The following is a 27,648-nucleotide window of genomic DNA, read 5'->3' on the forward strand; positions in this document are numbered from 1 at the left end:
GCCGGCCCGAGTGCGCCTGCGCGGGCCCGAGTGCGGTGAAATTCCTGGCGGGGGGAGCGGGAGGTGGCGGCGCTGAGGGCTCGGAGCAGGAGGCGGAGGGCGGCTCGGAGCCACGGCCGCGCTGCCCTGCCCGGGACCCTGCGTGCTGTGGCGGCCGGCGCCGAGCCAGACTCCCGGCGGGCGCGGAGCGGACGGGCTGAGGGACGCTCGCCGCCACCTCTCGCAGCGCCAGGAGCCGCGCCGTCCCCGCCGCCGCTGGGACTCCCTCCCCGGGCAGAGCGGGGGAGAATGACGGAGCTCCAGTCCGCCTTGCTACTGCGGAGACAACTAGCAGGTACCTGGGCCGGCGGCGGAGGAAGGAAGGGAGGGCGGCGGGTGATCTGCCGCGAGGGAGCAGCGGCCGGGCGGCCTCGGAGGGGCCGCGGCCCGCAGCGGGGGAAGGAAGGGGCGCCAGCTCGGGGAGGGGGCGGGCGGGAGTGCGTGTGTGTGTGTGAGGGGGAAGGGGAGATTACGGCCCCCCCTCGCCGGGCTGTGCCCAGCCGGGAGCCGAGGGAACTAGGCCGAGCGGGGGAGGGGGAGCCCGACCGACGACTGCTGCCAGGGGAGCCGGGGGAGGGGAGCGGGGCCGGCACGGTGGGGGAGCGTCCCCTCGGCTGTCCCCGTCCTGCCGGGGGAGCGCGGGGTGGCACCGGCCGCGCTTGTCGGCACCCCCCAGTCCCCCGGTACCAAGCCTGGAGGACTCCTCGTCCCCTCCCCTTACGGTCCCGTCTCCCTGAGGCGGGGGGAGAGCCGAGCCGGAGCTCGTCCCGCAGCGCGGGGGATGCGTGCGGGCTGATGTTTCGGGGTGTTTCTGAGGGGGCCGGAAAGGAGCGGAGGAAGAAGGATTGTTCCCCCACCCCCGGAACGAGGCACTCCGGGACCAGGCTGACTCCCCGCACTCGTACCCCTTCCCGCGGGGACCTGCGGTACCCTCGTCCCGCCTCCCCTCGCCGGTTCCCCCTCTCCTCCCGTGCCCGGGAGGGGGAGGCCGCTGGCCCCTTTGTTGTCAGGAGAAGCGGCGGGGGCTCCGCAGGCACCGGCGGGGGGGACATGACCGGGCAGCAGCGGCTGCGGGCGGGGGAGCGGGTGGGACCGCTGCGGGGGGACCCGCGGGGAGGGCCGGGGGGGGTCCGCCGGGGGCGAGAGGGCGGGACGGGCGCGGGGGAGGAGGAGTTGAGGACCGGGCCGGGGGACGGACACGGCCTGGGTGCTGCGGCCGGGCCGGCGGCGGAGGGGAGCGGGGTGTCAGACGGGCTCGGTGTCGCCGCGCCCCCTCCCTTTGTCCCCGGGCGGGCGGCCGAGCTGGCCCGGCCCGGCCCCGCCGAGGGGCCCCGCATGCGCGGGGCCGCACAATGCGGCTCCATGTGTGCGCTGCCACACTTAAAGGGAAACGAGCCGGCAGCGCTCCCTTCCTCCCTCCCCCACTTGCACATGTTCGCCGCATCCTCTGCCTGCTGGGCCGGGATACGGCGATCCACTCGAGGAAGCGTATGGGCCTGCACGGTACCTTGGGAGAATGGGGTCGCCTTTTTCGTCTCTTACGTAAAAATTGCTTCGTACCCAGTTAAAGAAATGTGTGCCAGGTGTACCTAAACTCAGGCAATTGCAATGCTGGCTGGAGTTGGCCGAGTAGCCATACAAAGGGACAGGGTCACTGGGTGGCACAGGAATTCCCGGAGGAGGATTTTGGCCCGAAACTTCAGTTAATGTCGTTGGAAGCCTAAGGGTGGAAAGCAGCATTATTAGCAGTAAGGAGATGAGGTTGCATAACCGATTATAGCGAGCTGGATGATGTTTGTGTATCTCCTGCACTGTTTTCTGGGTTCGGTTGATGATCAGTTTGAGAAACTTCAATATCGTTAACTACTAGCACAGAACCTTTTACCCCTTTAAGGTGAAGGTCTTAAAAAAAAAAAAATCTTGTACTGTGGCTAAAAATCGCATACTATGGCCTTAGTCCTGAACATCAGCATGCACCTGTTAATGCCCTGGTAACTGCTGAAGTTATTAGTGACACTCAGTGAGGTGTCTGCACGTTCAGATAAGCTAATAATGCCTCGGTATGGGCTTACCGCAGGAGCTCCAGACTGGCTCTGATGTGAAGCTTCTTTCTCCTATATATGATCCCTAAAGGGAAACAGTGTAGAATAGTTGCTTTCTAACTTGATAAAAAAAGCATTTGGTAACCTAGAGTAGTTGTTCAGCTGTCTGGAATTTCTTTTTTAATCTAGTAATTGTGCTCCACAAAAGAAAGTTGGACATTTGGTTGAAGTCTCTTGATAGTAAGTATTCAGCTTCTGTGGTGTTTTTTTTGTTTGTTTGTATTTTTTGTCTTGTGAGGTCTTAAGGCCTTGTGTAAGCACAGACTGGTTGCATATGTAAGTATATTTGTACACTACTAGATCTAGGGGTTAACTTCTGTTTAACTTTCTGGTCACTCTTATCTGAAGGCTTTATGTGTACAGGTAAAAATTGGTGAGCTTTTCTAGTTGCCCCTTTTACTGATTCAGCTGTATTGACTGCAGCCATTTTCTTGCATCATGCAGCTATTCTGGGGGTTTTGTGTTTTAAGTAATGTCAATACCTTTGGTATCCCTTTACATGTACTAAAAGAAACTGAAACTGTATTAAAAGTGACTTGGGAGTGTGCATGAAGTATGGTGAGCGCTGAAGAAGAGTCTTGAACTCTTCAAAAGTCTTATGTGGAATAACTGACCTGAGAAAGTTACCATGTATGGAAGAAACTATTTTCTATGTGACATCTGAATTGAGCTGGCAATGGACTGACACAGGTTTTTCTGGTGTCAGGCTGCTTGAAGTCTTAGTGTAGAGACTGAGCTTTATGATTTTCCTTCCCCACTGCTGACTGTCTTCCAAGTCTTGCCTGCTCCAACGTGTCCCTTTGTTAATACCCAAATTGTTTCTTCTACCTCAAACCAAAAGTCACCACTATGGTGGTATTTGCCCTGGTGGGACTAATATTCAGTCTCTCTGCTCCATGCAGCTTTTGCCTATATCAGGTGTGGTGAGTCATGGAGTTGTACCTGGTGGTTGGGTTTTGGAGAACAGTAAACAGACAGTTGATACAAGTTATGTGCCCTAAGCTAGTTTAAATTGCTCTAGGTCATTCAGTTGTGCTTCAATAATGACAGATTTGAAGACATCCAGAAATGAAGGGAGGTTGAAGTGAGGATCTGAAACCTATACAGTAGTGGAGCAGTAGAGGAGTATAAAAATTTTTTAATGGTGAGACCCTGGATATCTCTTTTCAATGCCCAGAAGAAAAAAAATGATGTCAGGAGAGAAGAATGTTAAATAGTAGTTCTCAGAGTGGCTACCTGTTGGTCCCCAATATGCTTTGGTTCTTAATTATGAGGAAAGAAGGTGTCTGGCATGGAGCACTTTAATGAGCTGTTTTAATTCCTGAGTACTTTGTCAAAGTATAGGTCAACTGATGAGGCTGCTGGCTGTCAGTGAGATGTAAAACAATGGGCCTTACCAAACAGAGCAAAACTTGACAACACAACATGAAGTTGCTCCAGTGAGTGTACGAAGACAGACTTCTATTTTTTTTTTTTTTTTAAAGCAAGCTGGCTTGTAACTTGAGCAGGGAGCTGGTACCACAGCACCATGTACAACATGTTTGTATGCTTCAGTGGCATGTTCTGGATGCTGATAATGTTCAGAGAGAAGGGACATTCAATGACAGTCACAAAATATAACTTCAAGTTACATGTGGGTTATTTTTTAATCTCCAAAATTCTACGTGGCTTCACAGTGCCTTTGCTAATGAAATACTGAGCTGGATCCCCCAGGGCCTAAGTGTAGTAGCTAGCTGTTTTTATATTGACATGTGCTTGCCCCCATTTAGGCACAAGAACAATTCAAAGTAGTAAGAACTTCGGGTAGTTTTTATGGGTTTGGTTTTTTTTTTTGTTTTTTTTTTTTTTTTTAAAGCCTTAAGGAAGTGATGAGTTAGAATCTCTTAATATCAAAACTATTTTAAAAGGGTGGTCTAACTAGAGCTGGAGGATCAGATATCTATGGATATTTGTCAAATTAAATGCGGTTCCCTCCCAAATCAACTTAATTGTAAGCAGTAGCAGCTTCTGGAAGTAGCTTAAAATTCAAACATATTTATTCTTACATTTTTGGTTGGTGGTGTTTGGTTTTCTTTTGGTTTTTGGATTTTTTTTGTTTTGCGGGTTTGTTTTTCATTTGGGGGACTTTTGTTTATTTTGGGGTTTTTTTTTTTGTGGAGGAGAGGGGCACTTTGTGGCTTGATAATAATGTGAAATAGAAGCTATGATCTGTCCATTTCTTCCAGGCAAAGTGCAGGAAAAACTACAAGAAAAAAAAAGTGCCCTGAACTTAAAAAAAGTCTATGGCAAGTATGTAGATTGGTGTAGCACTGGGTTAGCAGAGTTCACCCCTCAGGGGAGCTGATGGAGGATAAACTGTTCTTTTTACAGCCCCAAAACTTTGTTCTTTAAAAAGAGATGCAGACAACAGGGTGTAAAGCTTCTCTTCCAGTCTCCAGAGCTGTTGAGCCCAAAGGTTTTACAGACTGAGGTATGTCTCTGAGTACTTTTATTTCATCTTTCTGCCAAATTCTTGCTGACACAGAGACTTTAGAGTAGGCAGACTTGTCTAGTTCAACCAGCAAAATCACATAGGGCGGACGCAGTTAAATCAGTAGCACACAGTGGAACTAGAAGTGCGAGTTCTCTGTAACATAAACACGGAGCATTGGAAATGGGAATAACCATGCCTTTGTTGGCTGAAGTTGAGCTGGATTGTAAATAATCTCCAACTTAGGATACAGAAAAAGCCACTCTAATGCTTTTCTTAAACATAAGAAATATGGCATTATATATTATATTTAAAGTGTATACAGCTTCTATTTCAAAGTAGAAATGTCTAATTAAAAACTAGCAAGCTGGAAAACTGTATTAAGTACTTAATGTGACAGTTGAACAATTTTTACTTCTGCGGAAGAGTCTTATTGGGTAATGTTGAGCTAGTTGAATTTTTGGCAATTAGATAGGACTTTAAAAAATCTATTTGAGTAGTGAATGGAGAGGGAATTGTAGAGTGAAGATCACTTTATACATCAAAGCTGAGATGCATGTTTCTGGGGTGGCTGGTGTATAAGTCACCTTTGTTTACAGTTAAGCATTGGGTTACAGTAAGTTTGTCTATAAGATAGTTATTTGAGTGGCACTGATGTGAAGTATTACTTTGGTACTAGATTGCCTGTTACCTCCTTTGTGAAGGTCTGTTCATATGGACACTAATACTCTGTATTATCCCAAATAACTAGGACTCCAAGGTCCTGCACATGTAAAACATAGTGTTTTAATTGATCCTGAAATTATAAACACTGCTGCATATTGCTTTTAAAAGACTCTTTCATGTTTTTAGATAACCATCAATTTTTTTGGCCTGATGCTTTTTGGGGTACTTAGGTACAGCATGTATATAGCAGTCACCTTATCCCCCTGACAGTGTAGGGCCCTGTTACAGCAGATGAGATAATCCTGATTCTGTGAGGTTGTGCTGACAGAATTATCAAAGCTGCCTTTCTCAAGCTGACTTTATAGGCAGTATCATTGCCAAAACATAGGCCTTGCTCAGACTCCAATCACTACAACAGCACAAGCAGCCTGAATTTCAATTGCACTGTAAATAACATGATAAATGTGACTAATGGTGAACTTTGCCTGCTATGTGTGAGTTTTCCAAATGGTTCTCTTGTAGAAATAATCTGAACTTTGCATCTTCAAAGGAAAGAATATTTATAACAGCACCACCAGCAAAATTTCAGGGGTGCTGGCAGTTTTGGAAAGTGAGGTTTAGTAAATTACAGAATGGAAGGGCTTAATGACTCAACCACTTGCTTAAACAGGATGAAGCAATAACCTGCTTCATCAAGGAGGCACTGCCTTGGCTCTGCCTAGGTCAGCTTACTAATCTTTCAGGGAAAGAACCAAACTTACCATGAGCTCTGAGTTCTTTCCTTCTCTGTTCCCCCCAAACAAGGTATTGTAAGTTACACCAAAGTAAGGGCATATCTGGATCTGGCAGTAGAGTGATTTATTCCTGTTTTGTTTGAGAACAGTGGAATGGGAGAATGTTGCCAGAGATCCTCTGAAGTAAGGAGCAAAATTAATACCATTTGAGAAAATACTTTAATCAGAATTTCTGCTTTGTTGGCAAGAGCTTCATTTGGAGATGTTAAATCGTGCAAAAACAGCTAAAATGTCTTGACTTGTGTGATTGATACTGATTCCAACTTCAGTATTTTAGTTATTTGCTGCAGAACTGCAAACTAAGGATTTATTGATTTGCTATATATATGTATTTGTTTAAGAGAAACTGATAAGGATAAATCAAGTAGAGTGAATGGTCAGATTAAACCACATGTAATTATAGATGATTCTGCCTTGACTTTTCTGTATATTGTTGAAATTTTTTTTTTTTTGTGCAAGACAAACTTGGAACAATATGTGCATATTCAACTAATGTAGGATTACTTGGTCCCTTCTGTAGTTGGTACAAGTTGGTTTTTAGGTCCACCAAAGCCCTATGTTAAACAGTTTGAAAATAAGTGACCTTTGTAGGTGATACTTGCTTGCCTCAAGTAGGCATTCTGCTAAATTTTCTTCCTGTAGTGTGCTTAATCAACTTCTGTTTTGATGTAAAATACAACAGTTTGTTCCTAGCATAGAGATGGGGTTCTAATGAACTAATGGAAGTTAGTTCTAATGGAACTGATCTGAAGGGTGGCTGCTATTCTGAAGGCAAGAACTAACAAAATACTAAAATGAGTGTGCAGACTTGGGTGCCTAGAGAAAGGAGAGCAGGTGGCTTGTGTGAGGAAGAGGGTGCGTGACTCCTGAAACTCTCCTGTATACTTTTTGTTCCAGTGTATGGGAGTGGAATCAGGGCAGCACTTCATGTGCAGGCCTTTGCTCTCACCCAGCTGCACCTGCTCTGTGCTTCAGTTTTCAGTGGTGTGTGCCCATCTTACAGTGTCTGGTCTTGATGAGATCTTTCACTTACAGTCTCTAGTAGGCTTGAGCTTTAGGCCACCCTGCAAGTGTAAATGTTCATACTTGCTTTTCTTTCCTGCTCTCAAGTCCAAGGCATATCAGCTGGAGCAGAGATCAGATATCCAGACCTTGTAAGAACACTAAGTATAGCAATCTAATTGAAATGGGGTTCCATAAAAATATCTGCTCTCCTGGACAGAAATGTTAGCAGTTTTTGCACAGGTTTAGAGTAATAATAAAGACTTTTTGACAGAAACCCTCTGTAAATGTTTTCACATACAGTCTCTCTGTGTGTGGATTGTTAAGGGAAATGTATTTCTGTGTTGTCATCATATACCTCATAGGTCAAGCTGCCTGTTTTTTTAGCTGGCTGGCATTTGCTGCTGATGTAGAAGATGGTGCTGTCAGGAGTCATTTAAAGGAATGTCTTAAAACAATTCTAAATAACAATGTGGCTCAAGTTAGGCTATGCAATTCATATTATAAGCAGGAGAGAAAACAAGCTGGAAAATTGTCCTTGACTTGCACAACAACTTAGATGTTAACATCTCCCTCAGATGTTAATATCTCCCTGTGGCATAGACATGACATAGAGCCTTTTCAGTGGATTTCTAATGTTATTCTGTTTTTGTCTATGAACCATACACATCCTAGAACCCTTGGCTCTGTGCAGTAGTGCTGTTTCATGATTAATGTGTATGTGACTGCTCAGAATATACTTGTGTGGATTTTTTTTTTCTTAGCTTTAGTCTAATGGTAATTAGCTCTTAAGAAGTTAATCAACTTCTCCTGTCCTTGGTAAATTCAGCTACATTAATGGTACCTAGGATGACACCTGTCTTTCCAGATTCCAGCAGTTGTATACAGTAGGCATCTGAAACTTGAAGTCTCTTTGCAGGTAAGAGAAATAAGTGTGTGTAGAGTGTGATTCATCTGACCTGTTTTTGACACCTGATTCAGGATGAGATAATCATGGTGTCTCAAACTACTTACTCTGATAAGATCTCTTCAATGCTGCTGAGGGTGACCCGTCTCCAATGCAGACAGATGCAGATACCCACTGAATACTTGTCTACCTCTTAAGAGTGGAAACAAGCATCAAGCATGGAGGACAAAGTGGAGGTGGCATTTCTGTTACACTGAGTGTGACAGATGAATGTGGCTCTAGGCAAAGCGCTGGACATAATGATGACATAATTGCTTCCTTTTACATGTGGGTTTGTGAATCAGGGTTCTTCCAATTCTTTTTACTATCCTTGTTTTTCCCTTCCTCATAACACTTCCCCTCAAAATTCAGAACTTACTGGGAATGGTTTTGCTGTGGCTGTTTAACAGACCTTATTCAACCTCCATTTTAACTGGGGTAGTGTAACTGCTGGTTTCTGGTCTGATGTGATAAACAGCATGCTTCTAGCAGTCTAGTCAAAGAAGGCTCTTCAGGAAACATTTTACCTTTATTTCTAATAAAATTACATGGCTGATGGCAATTTGAACATATATTCTGAACTTACTGTTGAGAACCTTAATTCCAGAAGCATAGCTCTCAAAACTTCAAACAATACGATGGCATTCAAAGGTTTTCATTGGATGAGTATGTTTTGTATTTCCAGTGATTTGGACAGGAAGGTAATTTGAACACCACATTTGTTTTGAAAGAAAAGATTTCTGGTTTACAGTAACTTAAGTTTAGATATTTGCTTAATGGCAAATGCATTGAGGGAGGGGAAAGCAGACCCTCCTTCTATAGTGTGGGATGTTGGAAAAGGACTGGTTTGAATGTGTGTACACAGAAGGGTCCATGTGTGAAGAGTGCTGCAGAAAGGAAATGCCTCAAAATAGGTTGTGATTGTTCTTGCCTATCTTTAGGTTTTTCAGGTGAAATGGTGCATGGGAACAGACTGTGAGCTGGGTAAACTGGGTTGCCAGGTTAGATCAGTTGCTGGATGTCTGTGTTCTAGTTGAGACTATCGATGAGCTGGTTTTGAGACCTGTGAGAGAGAAATCTAAAGCAGCATTGGCAGTGTCTACTGATGTCCACCTCCATGGGCTTAAAGGATTATGGGGAGCTCCTTAAGAACCAAGGCAATACCAAAGTCCTGCAAGCTCTTGGTTGGTGTGTTAAGACTCAGTTTTCCACTAAATAACTAACCTGAACTTCTAATTGTCTGTCTCCAGGCATGCCATGGCTCCTATGACTGTGGAGCTACAGAATATACAGAATCAACAAACTCAGTTTTTAGCTTAATTCTAGAATAATGGGATACCTTACTCATAAAATAATTCTAATCTCTATTTACTCAAGTTTCTCTGGTACCTTAATCCTCATACCTGTAGTGGCACTTTTAGGAACTTTGGGCTAGTGCTGCTGTCCATTTTTTTGCAAAGCTGAACTATGGCCATGGCTAGGAATTTGACTGGGAATAAAACCAAAAATCAAACAAGAAACCTCCAGCCTTGTCTTCTGTCCTTTCAAAATCTGCTTCCCGGTACAAATCTAGGGAAGACTTCACGGGTATAGCTGAGGAGATGGCAAGTGAAGCAGTACACAAAGGTGTGTAGCACTGCACTGAGCTGTAGTTTGCCTGTCATTGTGCAACCCTTCTTACGAATTTTCTGAGCTCAGAGAATTTGATTCGTAGAAGTCTGAAATGCTGCCCTTAAGAAGTGATGTGTGAGCACTGGAAATTAGTTGCCAGGCTAAAGTCAAACCTAAAGCTTCTACTGAAATGATTGGTGGACTCTGCTAAAGACAGGTTTGTCTTTACTACTTTAGTCTCCCTTCAAAATAATTTCAATGTCCTTCAGAGACTTAATCTGTTCCATTTTAAGTGTTGTCTATTTGTCACTCCCACAGTGGCTATCAGGAGTGTGTACATATTTGGTGCTACATTTGGTCTGAGCTTCTTGGATGAGCTTGTGGAGCAAGACAGAACATGATGAAAGCAGATAAAATGGAGAGCTTGGGGAATACATCTCCACATAGAGATCATGTTACTTTATCATAATCTCAGCCCTGGTTCTCTAGAATCCGAGATGTACAGCTGGGTCTTGCATGGAGGAAAGTTTTTGTAACTGACCTCAGTGAAGTAATAGGACTATATGGAAGTCACAGTGTGGGGTACAGAGAAGAAGAGTCTATAATGATGATTTTCAGTGTGAACAGTTGTTAGAAGCTCCTGGACTGGTGCTGAGACAACACAAGTCTAAGGTGCAGCAGATATAAAGTACTGGTATGGCCTGCTTGCTCTGAGAGCTGTGTAAGCCAACTGGATGGTTTATCCAGAAGCCTTAGCCAGGACTTGGGCTTCCTGGTTCCTCTGGTTTTGTGTTGTACTCTATTCACTGGCTGCACAAAACTCAAACACTGTGTAACTTAAAGAGGCTGCTATGAAAAAAATGCAGGAGATCATATTTTTGAAAGCTTTGTACTGTAATGTAGCTTAAAATACTGAAAGAGTTCATATGCAGTGGCTGTCCAGATGAGACGTCAGGCTGAAAAGTTTGGATGCCATGCATAGCTATTCTAGGGAGCTATGGGCCTCGTTCTGCTTAGTCATTTCTGTTGATGCTGCTTTGCTCTGGGATTGGTGAAGTCTCTTGGCTTATATAAAGGCAGCTTCAGTGAGTGTGGGAACATCAGTAGCTTGATGTAAACTAAACCCTGAAACTGGAAGTGCAGCCCATGGTACTGTGTTGGCTCAAGTTTAAGGCAATGGTAACTAAGTTCTGCTTTAGTAAGAGCTAAAGGGACAAGACAGTGTGTTGTATGGCAGATCATGTAGAAAGGGAGCCATAGGGCTTTAAAATCTGTCCTGGATTTAAACAACTCTGTTGGATTATGGGCCTTTAGTCTTCCTCACCTCCCAAATCAGGTATTGGATTTAATCCCAGGTTCAGGACTGGGATTAAAGGAACTGAATGTCTAATTTATAAGCAGACATTGGATTCTGTTCCAAGTATGTTGCTGCTTGGCAGTTGTCCAGGTGTGTGCTTCTTTGGCTGTCAGCTGCTGCTTGGTCTGCAAAGGGCTCTACCTGAAACTGCTTCTGAGTGTGAGTATGTTTTGGATTTTTATTTTCTTTTGCTGGGTAGAAAAATGCCTATTATATTAAATAATCAGAAATGCAAAAAATATTGTCAGAAATGCTTGCAACTACTATATATTACAGTCTGTCAAAACGACAGACTGTAATATATAGTAGTTGCAAGTAAATGGCATTTAGTTAGGCATGGACATGATGGAAATATGGTAATGTACTCATTTATGTTTAAAAAGTACAGCATATCTTTAGCTGAACAAGAAATCTCAAAGCTGTTGGAAAAATAAAGTGGAAGGATCCAGTTCTTCATAGGTGTCTGGCTTCTCTGCTTTTCCAGGACTTCTAGGGCAGTTCTTCAACAAAGCTTTGTAGAGGACCTACACGAAGAGCTTGTTCCCCTCTCCCTGCCTGGAGAAGGGAGCTGAATCCTTTGCTTTAGCCACATGTTTGTCTAGGGAAGCTCCTGTTCAGGCTGCAAGCAGTTAATGCTGTGGCTGGTGGGGACTGGCAGGCACAGGGAGCAGGTGTCCCCTGCCCTGGGTGCAGCGTCAGTGTCACTTGCTTGGTGGGCAGTGACACCGGCCTGGCAGCAGCCCTGTGTCACTGAGCCTTGTGTGTGTGGTCCTTTCGTGCCTGCCTGCATTGCTGTTCCTTTGGGGTTTAGGTCCATGGATTTCACTACTCTGTGAGGCTCAATTAGTGAAGGGAGAGGCAAGAGACAGGTGGTACTGCTGGTTAACTTTTCTGGTACACAACACTCATTATATCCAGGGAAAAAAAACAAAGCCAAACAAACCTTGGGCTCTTGGCGTTTGCAGGTTTTAATGAGTAGCAGCTACTGGCTGTCCATGGTAAAGCAGCCAAGGATGATGCTTTTCATGTCTCAGTGCAGAACTTTCCCGACACTTCCTTTTTTGTCTGCCTGCCAGCCATGTTGTTTAGTTTAACATAAATAATCTGGATGGAAAAGCTGATTTTTAAATTGCTGTTGGTAACTCTGCATACCTCTTGAGGAGAAGGTGTATGAGCTTATATTAATTGTTTTTCCTAAGAGTGTTTCTGCAGTCAGCAGCTCTTTGAGCTGTGCTTCAATACTGCTGCCATGGAAGGAAAATAACCTTTTCACAAGCTGAGACTGATGGCACCTCCTCTAGAAGAAGTGATTTGCTTCATAGGCAACATCCACTAAGCAGTCTTCTTTAACTGCTTTAACTGAAGATTTTTGTTAATGATTGTGCCTTTCATACCGTTTACAAATGTTTTGCATTAAAGGAGTTGGCATATAGGAATCTTACTCTTTCTCCCAAGTTCTCTTCCAATCTAGTGCTACATGGTCCTAGGTGAGAGTCAGAGTGTAAGAGCTGTCTCTCTTTGGGAATAAATACACAAAAATTGTTTTGAACTACTTAGGGGTAAAGTTGTTTGAGGCTGAGACAGATGTAGAAAGAAATTGAAATAGCATGCATTAAGAAATAGAGAAGAAATTGTGTATATTGGCTTTGGATATAATGTGGCATATTTTTATAGGGAAACATTCTGAAGTTTTTCAATCTTAAGTTCTGGCAGTCTTTAAAGTCTTATCAGTGAGCAGTGATAACTTGCAAACAATAAAGAAGCTAAATGTGAGCAGTTTGAGTTACAGCAGTTCACACAGAACTCTGCACAAATCCTTTTTTCTCTGGAAATGCAGAAATGATGGGACTTGTATTTCACAGGCTTAAATTCAAGTTTGAAAGTTTTAGGTGAGACAGTAAAACCTGTTATTTGAATTCTGACTTCTGTAGTTACTACAGTAGGTATTCTGTATTACTGTATTAATAATATCTGAAAGATGATGTAAATGTCCTGAGCAGAGATGGCTTTTTTCACAAGCAATAGGCAATTTTTAAAATGAGATCTTGCCTGAAAAAGCAGGTTATATTCAATTGCTGAGGTGGTGGAACGTTTAATAGACCATGCTGAAGAAATGTTTGTATTAAGGAGGTTGTAAGAGACTGATGCAACTCTTTTAATGTGAGATGCTCACCTAGGCTAAGATTAAATAGTTACTCAAGCTTGTACAGCTGTTTCCACAAAGTTTCATAGATGCCAGAAAACGGATTTGCTTAGAGGAGGCATGACCATGCTTTAGCTTTTGGGTTTGAGGTTTGCATCTTGGTTAGAGAGCCTGTGATGTTGCCTTTTCTTCCAGGCATCGTCTGGAAAAAACATGATTGGGCTCAGTACCGACATCTTTTGTCTTGCACCTTGGGGGCTGGATGGCTGACCTTACCTCCTGATTACACCCTTCTGAGTAACTCCTAGGAAAACCCCTTTTAATATGTTCCTCGGGATTTTAGAATTGAGTCCTCTTTGTGGATAACTTTGACTAAATTAGTAATTATTAAAGTTGATGTTCCTGCTGTCTCCTTCTTCAGGGCCTTGGTGTCCTTCAGGTGAGCTGAGCACTTAGTTTTCCAAACCCTGTGGACTTAGACTCCTCTGTGTAGGGCTTGAATTGATTCCTCTTGCCTTTTTCAGCCATACTTCAAATCGTTCAGAACTTAACTGGCCACCAGTGATTGCAGTCTTATGGGCAAATCAGTTTGGACTTAATGGCAGCTTTTTCTCCAGAAAGGTACAAGGTTCTCACTTGAAGTTCCTCTGCATGTGTCTGAGGGCATTATAAGGCCCTCTGAACTTAAGTCTTATGGCTTTTAGTTTTACAAAATGTGAATATGTAGACTGTGCTGTGGAGCAGAATAAGGAGGACTGCATAGAGTCTGACAGGTTATAAAATAAGTATGGTTGATTGGTTTTGTTTTGTTTTGTTTTTTTTTCCCACAATAACCATTCTTAATTTAATCTGGAAGTTACTGACCAGTTGAAGGAATAACTTCCCCCTTCCTAAGTAACCAAGACCTGTATGTAGTGTTGGAAATGCTGGATGAAGAATTTGGTATAAATATGGCATTGAATGTAATTTCTGACCTGAAGCTGTCAGTTAATAGATGTTCTCACCTTCCTACCCCCACCACTGGATTATAGGAGAAACTTATTTGAAGTGTTTAATTCCAGATCTTAGAGGTTTTCTTTTTTTTTCTGGAGCAGGCTGAAAACACAAGTTCAGTGGAGTCTAGATCTAGCTGTGACTTACTTGTGTGTAGCTATTTCCAGAGAAGCCTCTGTCTGGCAGTAACTGTATGAAGTAGCCTATACACTTAGAATGCTCTATAGCTTGTCACTGATGAAAAAAAACTGTGAAGCAAAAGGAAGAAATAAAAACACACAGCTCCATATCTGAACAGCATAGCAGCTTATCTTCTATGTTCTCTTCTACTAGTTCAGAATATAGTAAATCATTATCTCCAGAATTCACTGGCACAGGTCTCAAATGCTTTCAGAGTCTGAAAGAAAAATCATTTAAACAAAGTAGAATGTTGCTTTTAAATAAAAACATAATGTGACTTTAGTCTTCTGTTAACATTTTCTGGAGTTAAAGACAGACTTTAAGCTGGCTCCTTGGGGCTCTTGTAAAGCTCTTGTATTACTAGCCTGTTTCCTGACTTAAAACACTGGTTGGTATCCAGTTTAGGAGACCATGTCCCATAGTTGTGTGTTGTTCTGGCCCTTGTGCTCACATTACACTCAGAGTTTTAGGGTCGGACATGGCCCCAGCTCTGGCAGAAGTGTTTGTGGTGTGGGGGCTGAGGGCACTCACTCAGGCCATGAGAAAGCACCAAATGTCACAGAGGTTTTTGGTCATGTATGGACACAGGAGCAAAACCAGCAAATATGTATTATAGACACCTAAAGTTCTCTTAAATTCTTTTTCCTACACAGAGCTCAACAAAAATCCAGTGGAAGGCTTTTCAGCGGGCTTAATAGATGACAATGATCTTTATCGATGGGAAGTCCTTATTATTGGTCCTCCAGATACACTATAGTAAGTACTGATACTTATACAGAAACTTGAATGAACTCGGATTTACTAGTTCTAGTTTGCTCCTAGTGAATAGAAGCTAACCAAAACTTTGTGCTAAATCAGGTAATGCTCTTCTCTTGCTAGCAGAATACATGTAAATAGCTGGATTTGCTATGTAGAAGTTCTAAACTGCTTTGCTCCCCTGGGAAAAGGCAACACTGATCTCTTTGTACTTTATGGAAAAGAAAGACAATAGGTGCACTTAGCGGCAGCTTCTGTTTTCTTTCACATGTAAATAAGGCAGATAAAATCCACTATTTGCTGTTGCTGCTGGGAGGCTGTAGTTCAGTTCATAGTGCTATGTTAAGCCATTACAATTTCGTGTGTGTGATGGTAGTAAAATACTCAATTAAAGTGGGATGTAGTTGGAGGAAACCACAGCAGTCCACAGAATTAGCTTCAAATCCTGTCAGATTGAGATGGGAGAACTTCCAAGTGTGACCTGGAGTACTTTGGGGTGATCATCTACTCCAGTTTTGGGAAAAGGTTCTCTGCCCAGGAGAGGTCAGTGTAAAGGCTGCTCCTGAAGATGACCTCTGTTCTCTTCATTAAGCTGTTGCAGTGGTAAATTACTGGTACAAAAAGCCTTGGGACATTTACTTGAGGTCAGTTTTGGTTGCAGCATGAAGTTCTGTATGTCTGTCAGCAGACTTCAAATAGGTATTTAAACCCAGTAATCAAATTGCTTGGCTTTTCCTCAAGCTCACTGCACTGTGGTTTTCATGTCTTGCATGAGATGGTTTCTCCAACTTCTGTTGACCTTTTCTGAACAGTCCTGTGGTTCAGTTATATTCTCATGGCTATTTTATAAATACTGTCAAGAAAGAAATGCTGCTTCTAATTGATTGTCATCTTAGGTGTTAAAAGTTGCAATAGTGTTTTTTAACTCCACTTTTTTTGGGTCCTGAAGTTTTTTTGAGGCTTTTAGGTAAGAAGTTCTCTTCTGTTCCAGTCCTTGGTTGCTGTTTTTCAGGGTAGTATTACACTGAACCTTTCTTCCCTGGGCTGTTTGATAAGGATAGTCATATATTATAGTCATATATAATATGACTATTAATAGTCATATATAATTTGCAAACATCAGTCTCATTCCTGATCCCACTTCATTTATTCTTAGTGCATTACTCTACTGACAGAAATTTTTATCAGGAATATTGCTAAAAATTGAATTGATCTCCCTTAATTGACAGCTGTATTTCATTAACTGATATCTAATGTATATCTGCTTTAAAACCTGTATTTATATGTAGTTGATATAGGGCAACCAGGGACACCCTACAGCCTAGTAGCTTTAGGATCTGCTTCTTGAAAAAAAGAAAGGACTTTCTCAGTTTGAAAGAAAGGGTTGGACTGGTTTGGGGCTATCAACAAATGCAGTCTAGCTCTCCTTTGTCTTGACATTATGGATGTTGAAATAGTGTTTCTGGAATTCTTACCTCTGCTGGGATGAAGGATTCTTTGGAAACTGCCTGCAGTTTTTAAAACTTGTGAAAAACAAATGCTGTGGGTTCAGATCCCCTCAGCTGCTTCAAAGAGCCAAGTTACTTAAAGGCAGTGCTTTTTGGGGTTGTTTTTTTTTGTTTGTTTCTTTGGGTTGGTTTTGTTTTTTGTTTTTGTTTTTTTTTTTTTTTTTTTTTTGTTTTTTTTTTTGAGACACTTGCTGGAACTGCACCCCTTTGGTTAATGGTGGTAAAACATGTTATTTTTCTCAGTAGCCAGTGCACTTTATCAGCTCCTACTCCTTTACAAATACAGGAAAAAATTGCACTGAACAGTTTTCTTCACCAGTTGTTTTGTCTGTGTGGCTGTTGAGGAGTAGCTTGTCACACCGTGCATCTCATGCTATCTTTGGAGGTTTATGTTCCACTTGTTGTTCTGCCTTTGCAATTCCAAATTTTGTTACAACCTTCAGTTAGAAGAAATGACAGTAGCAGGACAAACATTATTGACATTAGCAAAGTATTCCATCTGTAAACCTTTCCATCTAATACAGGCCTTCACATTTTTCAAAAGGGACTATTCCTGGCCTGTAACTCCACATAAAACCTGGATGTCCCTTGTTTATTATTGTTTTGCAGTTGAGTGGGTAACTAATGCAGAACACCTCACTGTCATGCCTGAGTCACTTTAGCTTAGTGTTGTCAAGGTGGCATTGGAAGTCTTTTTACATTTAATGCTCTAAACACAACCAGAGCTTTCTGCAGTTTTTCCCTGGGGCTCACTACTGCAGACTGAGGCCTCTTAGCAGAAGAAAATGGGTGTCTGCTGGGCTGGACTTGAGAAAGGCAGTTATTGGCAATACCTTTTTTTTTTCCTGTTAATAAATGTACTGGGAGGAAAAAATGTAAGCTGTGATTCCAGATGGTAAATTCCTTGGCAGTTTTTTGAATTTTTTTTTTCCCCACCCCCATGGTTTTTCCCCTCTGGAACATCTTCCTAGTTCTAAAAAAGATCATATTGGGGAACTGGCAGTATCTTGTGAAAGGATCTTCTGAATGTAGAAACTCTTTACATTGCATATGGAAGTGTTGATACTGCTAATTACCAACATGATGTTAAAATGTGTGAGCTGTAAACTTAGAACATCAGTAAGTTCCGATCTTCGGCTGAAGCTTACAAGAAACTCTACTAAGATATTTTTGATTCCCCAGTGAAGGTGGTGTTTTCAAGGCTCATCTTACTTTTCCAAAAGACTACCCACTGAGGCCGCCAAAAATGAAATTCATCACAGAAATCTGGCATCCGAATGGTAAGAAATGTCAAAGTTTCAATTTCTTTTTGCAGTTCAGACCTAAAATGCAGAAAGTGAAGACAAATAGACACATTCCTGTTAGAAATATGAATCTCTGTTTTTACTTTGCCATCCTCACTTAATAGAGAAGTAATAACAATGGCAGAGTTTTTAATAGTGCTACTCTGACAGCATAAAATACTCTTAAGTATTTTCAGAAGCTATTCTGAGTAGGTTCTTGCATTCTTGGTAATTGTTCAGGGATCTTTTTCTTAATTTTTTTTTCCAAAATGCAAAACTCTAGTCTGAGGAAAAGCTTGACTTCTATAGCTGCCTTTTGTTATACCTTCAATTATTTCATCTTCCTGTTACTGACTTGGCAGTTCAGTGTAGAAAGCCCAAGGTTATCCTCATCTAGTGAAGCATGAAAAGAAATCTTTTAGTCTCTCTAAAGGAGACTTCTCCTAATGTCTCATTTACCTATGGACTGATGGAGATTGGATGGGAAGGTAAAATAAAATGGAAGCTGGTTTTACTGGGAAAGAAATGTTCTGCAACTTCAGAAACTGTAGATGTTGAAAGGTGGGAGGAGACAGTGCTCCCATCAAAAGGACAAGGGAGTATTTTAATGCTGTGTCAGTTTCAGCTCTGGGAATACTAGAGTACTTGTCAGACAATTTCTAATTCCAGCAGTTTAAATCATATTTCAATATGTTCCAGTAATATCCAGCTGATGCTGTTGCTGTGGAAAAAAGTCACTCTTGAGTTTGCTGAACTTAACAGAAAAGGCTGTAGTGGAAGCCTCTCTAAATAAATATTCTTGAGAGTTGCAGCATGATGTCAGACTGAGTCCTTCCTCCCCATGTGCCCTCTCTGTCAGGAGCCCAGGCACATTCAGGCTTCCACCAAGCACTGTTTGTTACAGTTTAAGTTCTGCAATAGTTAATTACTTTCCCTCTTTATAAAGTGTCCTCACTAACCTGTTTCAGACTAGCTAGAATGAACAGTTCATGACTGTCCTGAAGAACTGCCAGCATGTTGTTCATGACTGAAATATGCCTTGTTCTATTTTGTAGTTGACAAGAACGGCGATGTCTGCATTTCAATTCTTCATGAGCCTGGAGAAGACAAATATGGCTATGAAAAACCTGAGGAACGCTGGCTTCCCATTCACACAGTGGAAACTATAATGATTAGTGTTATTTCTATGCTGGCAGATCCCAATGGTGATTCTCCTGCTAATGTTGATGCAGCGGTAAGGCTTTCCTTGGTCTGCCAATTGTCTTCAATGTAGAAATCTTGCAATCTGCTTCTGGTTTAGCAAACAGTAACTTTGGGAAGAACCTTTTCTATCCTGAACTAAGGCAACCATTGTGTTGGGAAAAGCAGTGATGTTGTCAGACAAAACTACTAATTAGCCTTGGGAAGTTTCTTTCACTTCTCTAGAGCAGTCTTCCTGTCCCATGGATTAGAGCAGTAGGTTTGACTGTGTAGGTCTGTGCTCTGAGAAGGTACTCAAAGGCTTTACTGGGCATCTGACCTTCAACTCAACAGGGAGGGTTGTCCCAAACTAGACTGACTGGCTCAGGAGTGAGGAAAAATGGTCTGATTGACAGCCAAAGACCAGGGTGAATCTCCAGGTGTGAGATGCAAGTGTTTGATGCAGCACAGTGTTCTGGACCGTGTGTGTATAAACACAGCTATCAGCTCTCCAGAAGAGCTGTGTTTAGAGCAGAATATAAGAGTGAGGCTGAGAAATGTTTGTAGTGGGGAGAGAAAAAAGTCTCAGTTCTGGAAGGGCATAGGGGAACAGACTTCAGGCTCCATGTGTCTGACATAACACTGATATGCTCCTGAATTGCAGTTCAGCAGTGAGTGTTGTCTTCTCACAAAAGAGAAGTTCTAGCTCTTTTAACTGTGGGAGTGAGGAAGAAGGAGATGGGAATTGTGAGATGCAGAGTTTTGTAAAGGGTTGTTAACATCTTCTCTCAGCCCAAGCTATACCTTCCCAAAGTGGGTGGGAGTTCAGTAGTTTCCTGGAGCCTCTGATCTGCTGTGTTGTGAGTATTTTCAAAGGTGGTTGAGCTCTCTGAAAAATCATTATAGGAACAGACTCATGTGGAACATATTTAATGGGAAGAAAGCAGAAAACAAAAAGTTGCAGTGAACAATTTCCTCATTTAACCTTTTTAAATGTTGGACCTCCCCTTTTTGTGTCATGTTTCTGGTGGAAACAGACACCCAGGAAATATGGACATTTCCTGCTGAGAGCACTGGGAGGAGCAAGTTATTAATAAAATGCTAATAGTGCAGTTAGAATTCCACAGTTCACGAATTCATAATGTTGAATGTAGCTGGCCTAGCCCTGGAGAAAGCACATGCTTTTAGCTGTGCTTGTCACCTTCCTGATATCAGACTTTCTGTATTGTGCCCCACTCTGACAACTACTTCAGGAGTGGGTTTTTAAATTTTTGGGTTTTTTTTTCCTTAGGAAAATTAGACACAAAATGAATTTACCTTAGGGTAAAGGTCAAAAATGAAAACAGCTTTTTCTAGCCCAGCATGAAAGAACAAAAAAATCCAGATTTGACTGTGAAGACAGGAGTGAGGCATCACTTTGGATCCTAGAAACTATTTTTGACTGTGGCATTACATGTTTCAAGGAACTTCTGAAGTGCTGCTGGAGCAGTTGGCTTCTCCTGATGGACTGTAGATCTCTTCATATTAGCAAGAAACATACTCAGGGTAATGAAGAATCAGCAGCTCCTGTGTTAACCACAGCAATAAAATTTGGCAGTTACTATAAGATACTTTTTGTCTGCTGTCAGTAGTTTCTGCTTTTAAGTGAGTCTAGTGAATAAGGTGTTACAGGCAATTCACAAGATTATAGGAGCAGGGGATATACTTGCCTTCGGGAAAAATGAACTATGCATGTTGGAGTACTGTCTCTTGGAGTGGGAGAAAATGAGGATCAGGAACCTGAATAGAATTTTGTAAAACAAATAGAACAGTTAATGACGTAAAATTACATTTTTGGAAATTCAGCTGTCAGATTGGAAACTTTGCTTGCTATTCAAATCTGAACAATTCATAGAACTACAAATAGAAAAAGTAGAAACAAAAACTAAGGCTCTGAAGCTCAGAGGGCACAAATTGAAGGCTTTTCTTGGCTTTAAGCCATCTTGTGTAAGCTGTCCTATGTCCCAGTCCAAGGAACCGAATGTTTGCTGCATGAATTGCTGAAAAAGAACAAACTAATTTGTAGCCTTATTTGTGCTTTCATAGGGAAGTTAAGAGATGCTGGGCTCTCCAGTGTGCTGATTTTTTAAGTGAGCTTGGAGGTGATGAATGTTAGGGTATGCCATTTATCACTAAAATGTACTACAACCTTCACTACAAGTGGGAGTGAAAGGGTGTTGTGTGCTAGATTGCATCAGGTGAAACAATGTGGGGGTTTTTAACCCCTTCCCTCACCCCTGCAGTAAGAATATATTGCTTGCATCAGAAACTAAGAACTGTAGAACTTCATGAAATAAGGGGTTCTTTATATTCCCCCACCACTTCTGACTGGAAGGCAGTACCCAGCACATCAATCTTAACCACACCTGATGCTCCTGTGCTTTCATCTGAGCTCCTTGTGAGCCTGGCACAAAACAAACCTGGCTGCACTTTCTCCTGTAGGTTTTTTATGATACCTTGATGTGTGCATCTCTGGGTTCAGACTTCCCTCTTACCTATCTTCCTGCTCATCTTTATCTTGGCTCTTCATCTCTGCAGTTCTGAAATCAGGTCCCTTTCACAGAGAGCAGCCTGTAGGTGAGCTGATTATTCTCCTAAGGTCTTTCTCACAGAGCCAGTATCTTACAGCCATATCTAACCAGGAGGTGTTTGCTTTCCAAGGACACTGCTGTGCCTCTTCTAGATACTGTTACTTCTGTATTTTTGTCCTGAGTGTCCTGGCTAGATTGAAGGGAATTGAAACTGTCTTTAAAAAAATCTCAGAGTAACTGCTGGCTCCACAGTACCTGTGTACCTTTTCACCACTGCAGTTAAAGAGACTGTCTCTAACACATAACAACAGCTTGTGGTCTACAGTTTGAGTTTGCTGCTACTTTGCAGGCTGAAGCAAATAGATTTTAACACAGACAGTGTGAAATACTGGTAAGCCACCAGGTTAGTTTTGGAGTGTGCCTAAAATCCTAGGGGAAAATTACATCCTCACTGTCTTGTAAGCAGCTGGCACAGAAACCCAGAGCAAACTTTAGAAAGTCCTGAATATCACAGGTTTTCAGTGAGGAGCTCAATGATTGTAAGCAAATTTAGGTGTTGACTAGATGGCTAATGTCTGAAAACATAAACAACAAGAGTCTTCCTAGAGCTTGTACAACTCCTTGTTGTAGGACTGACATCTGAAAGCTGTCTATTCAATTACAGAAAGAATGGAGAGAAGACAGAAATGGAGAATTTAAAAGAAAAGTTGCCCGCTGTGTAAGAAAAAGCCAAGAAACTGCTTTTGAGTGACACTTATTCAGCAGCTAGTAGCTTCACTTTTTTCAGGGTAAGTATCCTTCTCCAGACAAGTCAGTTATGTGAGTTGAGGATTTCCTGCTTAAGTGTTGCTGAACTATTTTTCTCCCCCTCAAAAGCAAAAAGAAACCCCCAAACTTTTCTTCTCAGCTGCATGATCTCAGTGGAGCTCTTTGCCTGTATGCAGTACTAAAGACTAAAAGAACTTAAGTGCACTTGACAGCCTGTTCTGCCAAAACTGGGGAGCTTCTCTTGTATTCTTGTATTTTATGCTGTTCAGAAGTTGAACTTCTCTTTATCAGAATTCATCCTGCTTTATTAATGGCACTTAGTGGTTACTGGAGCTGTAATAGAAGGGGGTGACAATTCCTTGATATTCTTTATTGTGAAGAACACTAGAATCTTAAAAGCATCTTGAAAGTCTTATTATCTCAGGAGTTTTGGATTATCTTGCAGATGTTGGTGGTATGTTGCACATAGGAGTTAAATGAAACTTCAGTGAGGTTGTCAGGAGCCACTGAGAGAGGTTTGTTTCAGGTATCCATGGGAGTTTTAACAGAAGGTCTCCTGGCATAGCAGAAATTGAGATATTACCAGTCAGTAATATCAAGAAAGGTGATGTTTTTTGGGCTGCTGAAGAGAACATCTTTAGTGAAGAGGGCTTGGGAATAGCTTCATAAAAACAGCTGTGTTCTGCTTGGAAACTGAACTGTGGCATATCTGAGAGCTTGGACAAGTTTTGACCTGAGAGTAGCTGATGTGATATTTGCATTTTTTGCCACCCTGTTAAAGAGCTTCTGACTCAAGATACTTACTCTAATTTACACAATCCCATCTCCGTTTTAATGGGACTTTTTTTTTTTTCATAACCTCTCGTAGAAAGCTCTGTATTAAGGCATGGCCCTTAGATCCCTGGCCTTTGGTCACTTTATCTTGGGTATGCCAAGGAAAAACTTCCTTCATGAGCTAATAATTTCCCACTCTTGCTTTTCAAAGCAAAACAGAACTTCATGTTGAAGCTGCCTTTTCTTAATGGTTGGTTTGGCAAATAAACTGCTCTGACCCATTTGGCTGGCAAACCCCAAATCCATATTTACTGGTTACCTATAGCATACATAATTCACAGGGACAGAAATATGGCACTGTATGTAGTTCAGACTGAACCAGAGCAGCTTACTACATTCTTCTGCTGGGTAGGTTTTTTTTAATACAGTTGTATAGGAGAGAGTTCCTTTCTTACCCTTTTGTAAACACGGAGGGGGGGGTTGAGGGAAGGCTCCATCTGTGACAAATTAGTTCTGCAGTCCCTCTTTGCAGAAATGCTTTGACTGAAAGGAACTTTCTCCAGTATGGATTAAGCATGAAAAATGCTTAATATTGATCAAAAGACCAACCAAAGGAACAGAAAGTCTTGTACAATTGCCTATAACTGGAGTGCAAGAATTGTTAATGCTGCTGACTTTTTTTTTCCTGTCTCGGAGAAGGGGAACAACTGTGAGTAACACTCCAGAGTATCCTTAACTAACCTCAGCTCTGTTGCCATGTTGAACTTAGCTATAGTGAAACAATGCTCTTGACAAATATTTTAAGTAATTGGCTGTGTTGCTTTTCTGGAAGGCAAAAGCTTTTTCTAAGTCTGGTGACTCCTCCCAAGCGAGCGATGGGCAGGGAATTGAATGAGAAGGGGCCACAGCTGGTTTCAAACCAGCCCAGTGTGACTGGGGGCTGTGGTGTCAGTGCTTGCTGAGCACTGCTGTGCCATTTGTACCCACCTTTCCCAGTAAGTAATGCACAGCCTTTTCAGTGATAAATGTGCCGTGTTTAGCCCTGTGTGTGAATAATCACAGCTTTACACGCTGCGCACTCGACAAGCAACACGAGTTACAGGAGCCAGAAAGTCTGATAATTGAGCTTGGATATACAGTGTGCTGAACTAACTCCAGCCTTTCTCAGGTGATGAGTTTGGATTTATCCATCTTCTGTTCAGAGGTATGTGAAGCTCTTGAACAAGTAATAGTTACCTTCTTGAGTTTGAAAAACTAATTAACATCTTGAAAATAATTGAGGGTGAGGAGGGGTTTTATTTTAATACCTGTGATTTCTTTGCAGGTCTCCAATTGAAAAACATGGCACTGTTTTTTTTCCTGCACTCTACCCACCTATTGCTGGACTTCTGTTGTTACAAGTTGGCAAACACTGGCTGGAACTGGGCTGCAATAAAACATGCCAGTTATCAATGCTGACAAGAGCCTAACAAGTGCCAACACAAGATGATTACGCATTTTGAAATCTAATGAACTGCTTTAACCTTCAGGAAGAATTGTAAAGATGTGTACATAGCACAACATGATCCGGATAATATATATACTGTTCATGTACATCCACAAATACACATTGTACCAAATAATGCTGTCTGTAGTTAGGGATAGAATTGTGTAAATTCTAAAGATTTTAGCAGGTTTTTTCTCTCCCTATTCATTGTTTCCTGAGTTTAAAAAAACAGCAACTTGTGAAGCATGTCAAAACCAATTAGGATACTAAGTTGGTTTTTTTGGTTTTGGGTTTTTTTTCCTCCCACTTTAATTTTCCTTTGACCCACTGAGGCTTAATTAAAATTTCTTGCTTATTCAAGTTTAGTATCTTTTTTTTTTTTTTTTTTTTGGGTTTTTTTCGGCTTTTGTTTTTGGAAACGTGGTTCCCTTTTATTTCCTCCACCAGAACTTACAATTTTCCTAATTAAACCCTGAACGGATTTGCTATCAATTACTTGTGTCTTCTTTTATGATGACCTTTGTAGTCTCAAAGGTGCTTTTTTTCTTCCCACCCCTTTTTTAAACTCAATTACTCATCTTTCTTGAATTTGGTATAGCAATAAAACTGGCCATGGAGCACCCTTGAGCAGCCTGATGGATTTTTAACTTCCAAGGACTTGAGTTCTTTCACTTGGAAGTTTGGTTGACTAAGTTAGTCCAAGATAGGAATGAGCTGCTTTTTATGGGTGAAATTTTTGGTTTGCCTTTTTCATTGCCTGTTTGTGGGGTGGGGTGTGTGGGGGGGGGAGGCTTGTTTTTTCTCAAGGTTGAGTTCAAGCATGCACATCTGTAGGCTTTCAAATGACTAACTTCTGGGTTTGGTATCAAAAATAGTTTCCCTCCTTTACTCTTTTCTGTGGCCCTTCATCTGCTTTGCCTTCTACTCCAGAGTTTTCCTCACCTAATGTACAAAGAAAATGGCGATGTATATTTTCATGTAATTTGATTTTTGGAATTCTGTCACCTTCTGGTAGTGAGTTCTTCCAAAATATAATTTTTTCCAATAATGATGTGTCAAACTGGCTGTCTTGAGTTTCACAATAGGAAGGGTACAGTTGTAGCTGGAGCCACAACTTACCTGAACATCAACAACACAACACTAGCAAACACTTGAGCAATTGGACACGCTGTGCTTCATCTTGAGTAAAGAAAGAGCAGACACACACCTTTATCCTTATTGTAACCATCTTTGGCCATCTAGTGAGCAAATACTAATCTCAGAGTATCTGCTCACAACAATTGTCAAGCCTTTGACTAAAGAAACTTTATAGAAGACCTTGAAACTACTCAACTTACTTTCTTTCCACAGCACAGCATAACCCACTTATAAATCAAGAGTTCCAGTGTCAGAGTCAGCTTTTAAGAAGCCTTCAGTCTTAATTTACTGGCTGGACTTCATTTAATGTTGCTTTTATGTTGCTGTGTGCAACATTGCATATGGTGAAAGGCACATATTGCAGGTGTTGTGAGGGGGGCTGGGGTGGAAGGAGGTGACAGTTGTTAGAGGCAAGGCAGCCCTTGGGGACAAAAAGGCATTTAGTGTAAGAAGACTTACAGGGAAAGGTACTACTTCCTCCTATGGGTGCTTTAGATAAACAGGTATGTTTGATATCTATATTTACATATTTGGAAATTATTTTTGTTGTGAAATCATTAGTTAAATTTGCTTTTAGGTGGCTAGGCTGCTACTGCAGCCAGGCAGGTGCAGTACTTAATCCCCCAGATACCACAGCTGATTTGTGTTGGAGCACTTGTCTGAAAGGTCTTCAGAACAGGTTTCTTTCCCACCAGCTGACTACCCTTTTCCACTTAAAGTTGGGACTGTGCAGAATTTCAGTGGCATGGTGTCATTCTCTCCATTAAAAAAAAAGTCTGGAAAAAAACAGCTGATCTTATTAAACCTTCCAATGGACTTACTCCCCCACAGGCTGACCCTTCCTTTTCAATTTCCACAATGTATCTAGAACTGAGGCAATTCCAGGTATTTGCTGCTTTCAGCAAGGTCTCTGTTTTGTCTTCCAAAATACCACTCACAGTTCACCACAGACTCACCTGTAAATCCACAAAATGGTTCAAAGCTTTATGTCTATGCTCTCCAGAATTGCTGCTTGTTTGTTCTTTAGGGGGTAGGCCTGGAAATGTTTGTCTTGCTTCAATGGTATGGAAGAACTGTGAATTCCACAGCACTGCTCATTTCAAATATATATTTGGCTTACCCAGATGGTTTGTGATCCCACCTGACCCAGATACAACCCAGGGAGGAGCATTACTGTGGGATACTGCTAAGATCTACAAGCTGCAGGTATGGCTAATGCCCAGTGACTGACTGAAAGAGGCAGCTCAGGGTCTGGTGCCAAGTGTCCAGGTTGTAGGAAGCCTCTGGCAGGCAAGGAAATGGCCTATTTCATTCTTCTGTGATCACAGTTGGCTCTTTGTTCCTGCCCCACACTCAAAGGGGCACTGGTGGAAAGCTGTTAGTGATAAAACCAGATGGGAACACCACTGAGGAGCTGCAGGATTGACAAGTATGAGGATTCTTGGTGAACAAGGAAGTGAACCAGCATTCCTCAGTTTTTCTTGTAGCAAGACTTTGCATCTGGTTTGGTTCCTGCAGGCTGCTCAGTTATCTCACTGTAGGTTCTCCAGGGGTTTGTTATCCTGGCTGAGGGTTTGAGCTGATTTTTGCCCCAACACAGGGCATTTGCCCTGCATGCCAGGTATCACTGCATCGCTGGGGGAAAAGAGAAAGCATCAAATACTAATGAATGTCTAGCTAGTGTGGCCATCTTAATTCCCTTTTCCTATTTTTCCATGCTGCACCAGAGAAGATCCCTAAAATTCAGAAGTACTGTCAACTATCACTCTAAAATTCCTTCTGCTGCAATGCCTTAAAACACTTACTGGAATTAAATGATCAATAAGCAGAGCACATGAATTCTGAGCTGATTAGAAATGTATTTTGGGCTTTGGTAGGCCGATG

At 42.1% G+C, this 27,648-nt stretch overlaps 2 protein-coding genes across 9 annotated transcripts in view; one reads left to right on the plus strand and one right to left on the minus strand.

Annotated features, from left to right (window-relative positions):
* The window catches only part of SPNS3 (SPNS lysolipid transporter 3, sphingosine-1-phosphate (putative)), a 35,251-nt gene extending 33,466 nt beyond the window's left edge, over positions 1 to 1,785 (minus strand). For 3 of the 6 annotated variants that reach the window (XM_053961183.1, XM_053961182.1, XM_053961181.1), the window contains exon 1: positions 1,629 to 1,785. In XM_053961183.1, coding sequence (XP_053817158.1) covers positions 1,629 to 1,779 — 151 coding nt within the window. In that variant the 5' untranslated portion in view covers positions 1,780 to 1,785. Of the gene's footprint in view, positions 1 to 1,546 lie in introns of all 6 variants that reach the window. The other 3 variants (XM_053961184.1, XM_053961186.1, XM_053961187.1) reach the window with 3 other exon arrangements.
* UBE2G1 (ubiquitin conjugating enzyme E2 G1) lies at positions 67 to 25,675 on the plus strand. 3 transcript variants are annotated; one of them, XM_053961193.1, is made up of 6 exons: positions 67 to 334; positions 14,957 to 15,059; positions 17,750 to 17,847; positions 18,906 to 19,084; positions 22,264 to 22,387; positions 24,466 to 25,675. In XM_053961193.1, exons 1-5 carry the CDS (start codon positions 289 to 291, stop codon positions 22,348 to 22,350), a joined length of 513 nt encoding a protein of 170 aa, XP_053817168.1. In that variant the 5' UTR covers positions 67 to 288; the 3' UTR covers positions 22,351 to 22,387; positions 24,466 to 25,675. The 3 variants fall into 3 exon arrangements, with proteins under 3 accessions (XP_053817168.1, XP_053817167.1, XP_053817166.1); XM_053961191.1 differs by lacking the exon at positions 67 to 334 and adding an exon at positions 1,354 to 1,542; XM_053961192.1 differs by lacking the exons at positions 67 to 334; positions 22,264 to 22,387 and adding an exon at positions 1,320 to 1,542.
* The last annotated feature ends 1,973 nt before the right edge of the window (positions 25,676 to 27,648 follow it).

The sequence above is a fragment of the Vidua chalybeata genome, chromosome 20 (assembly GCF_026979565.1).
Source record: "Vidua chalybeata isolate OUT-0048 chromosome 20, bVidCha1 merged haplotype, whole genome shotgun sequence".
NCBI classification, from domain to species: Eukaryota; Metazoa; Chordata; class Aves; order Passeriformes; family Viduidae; genus Vidua; species Vidua chalybeata.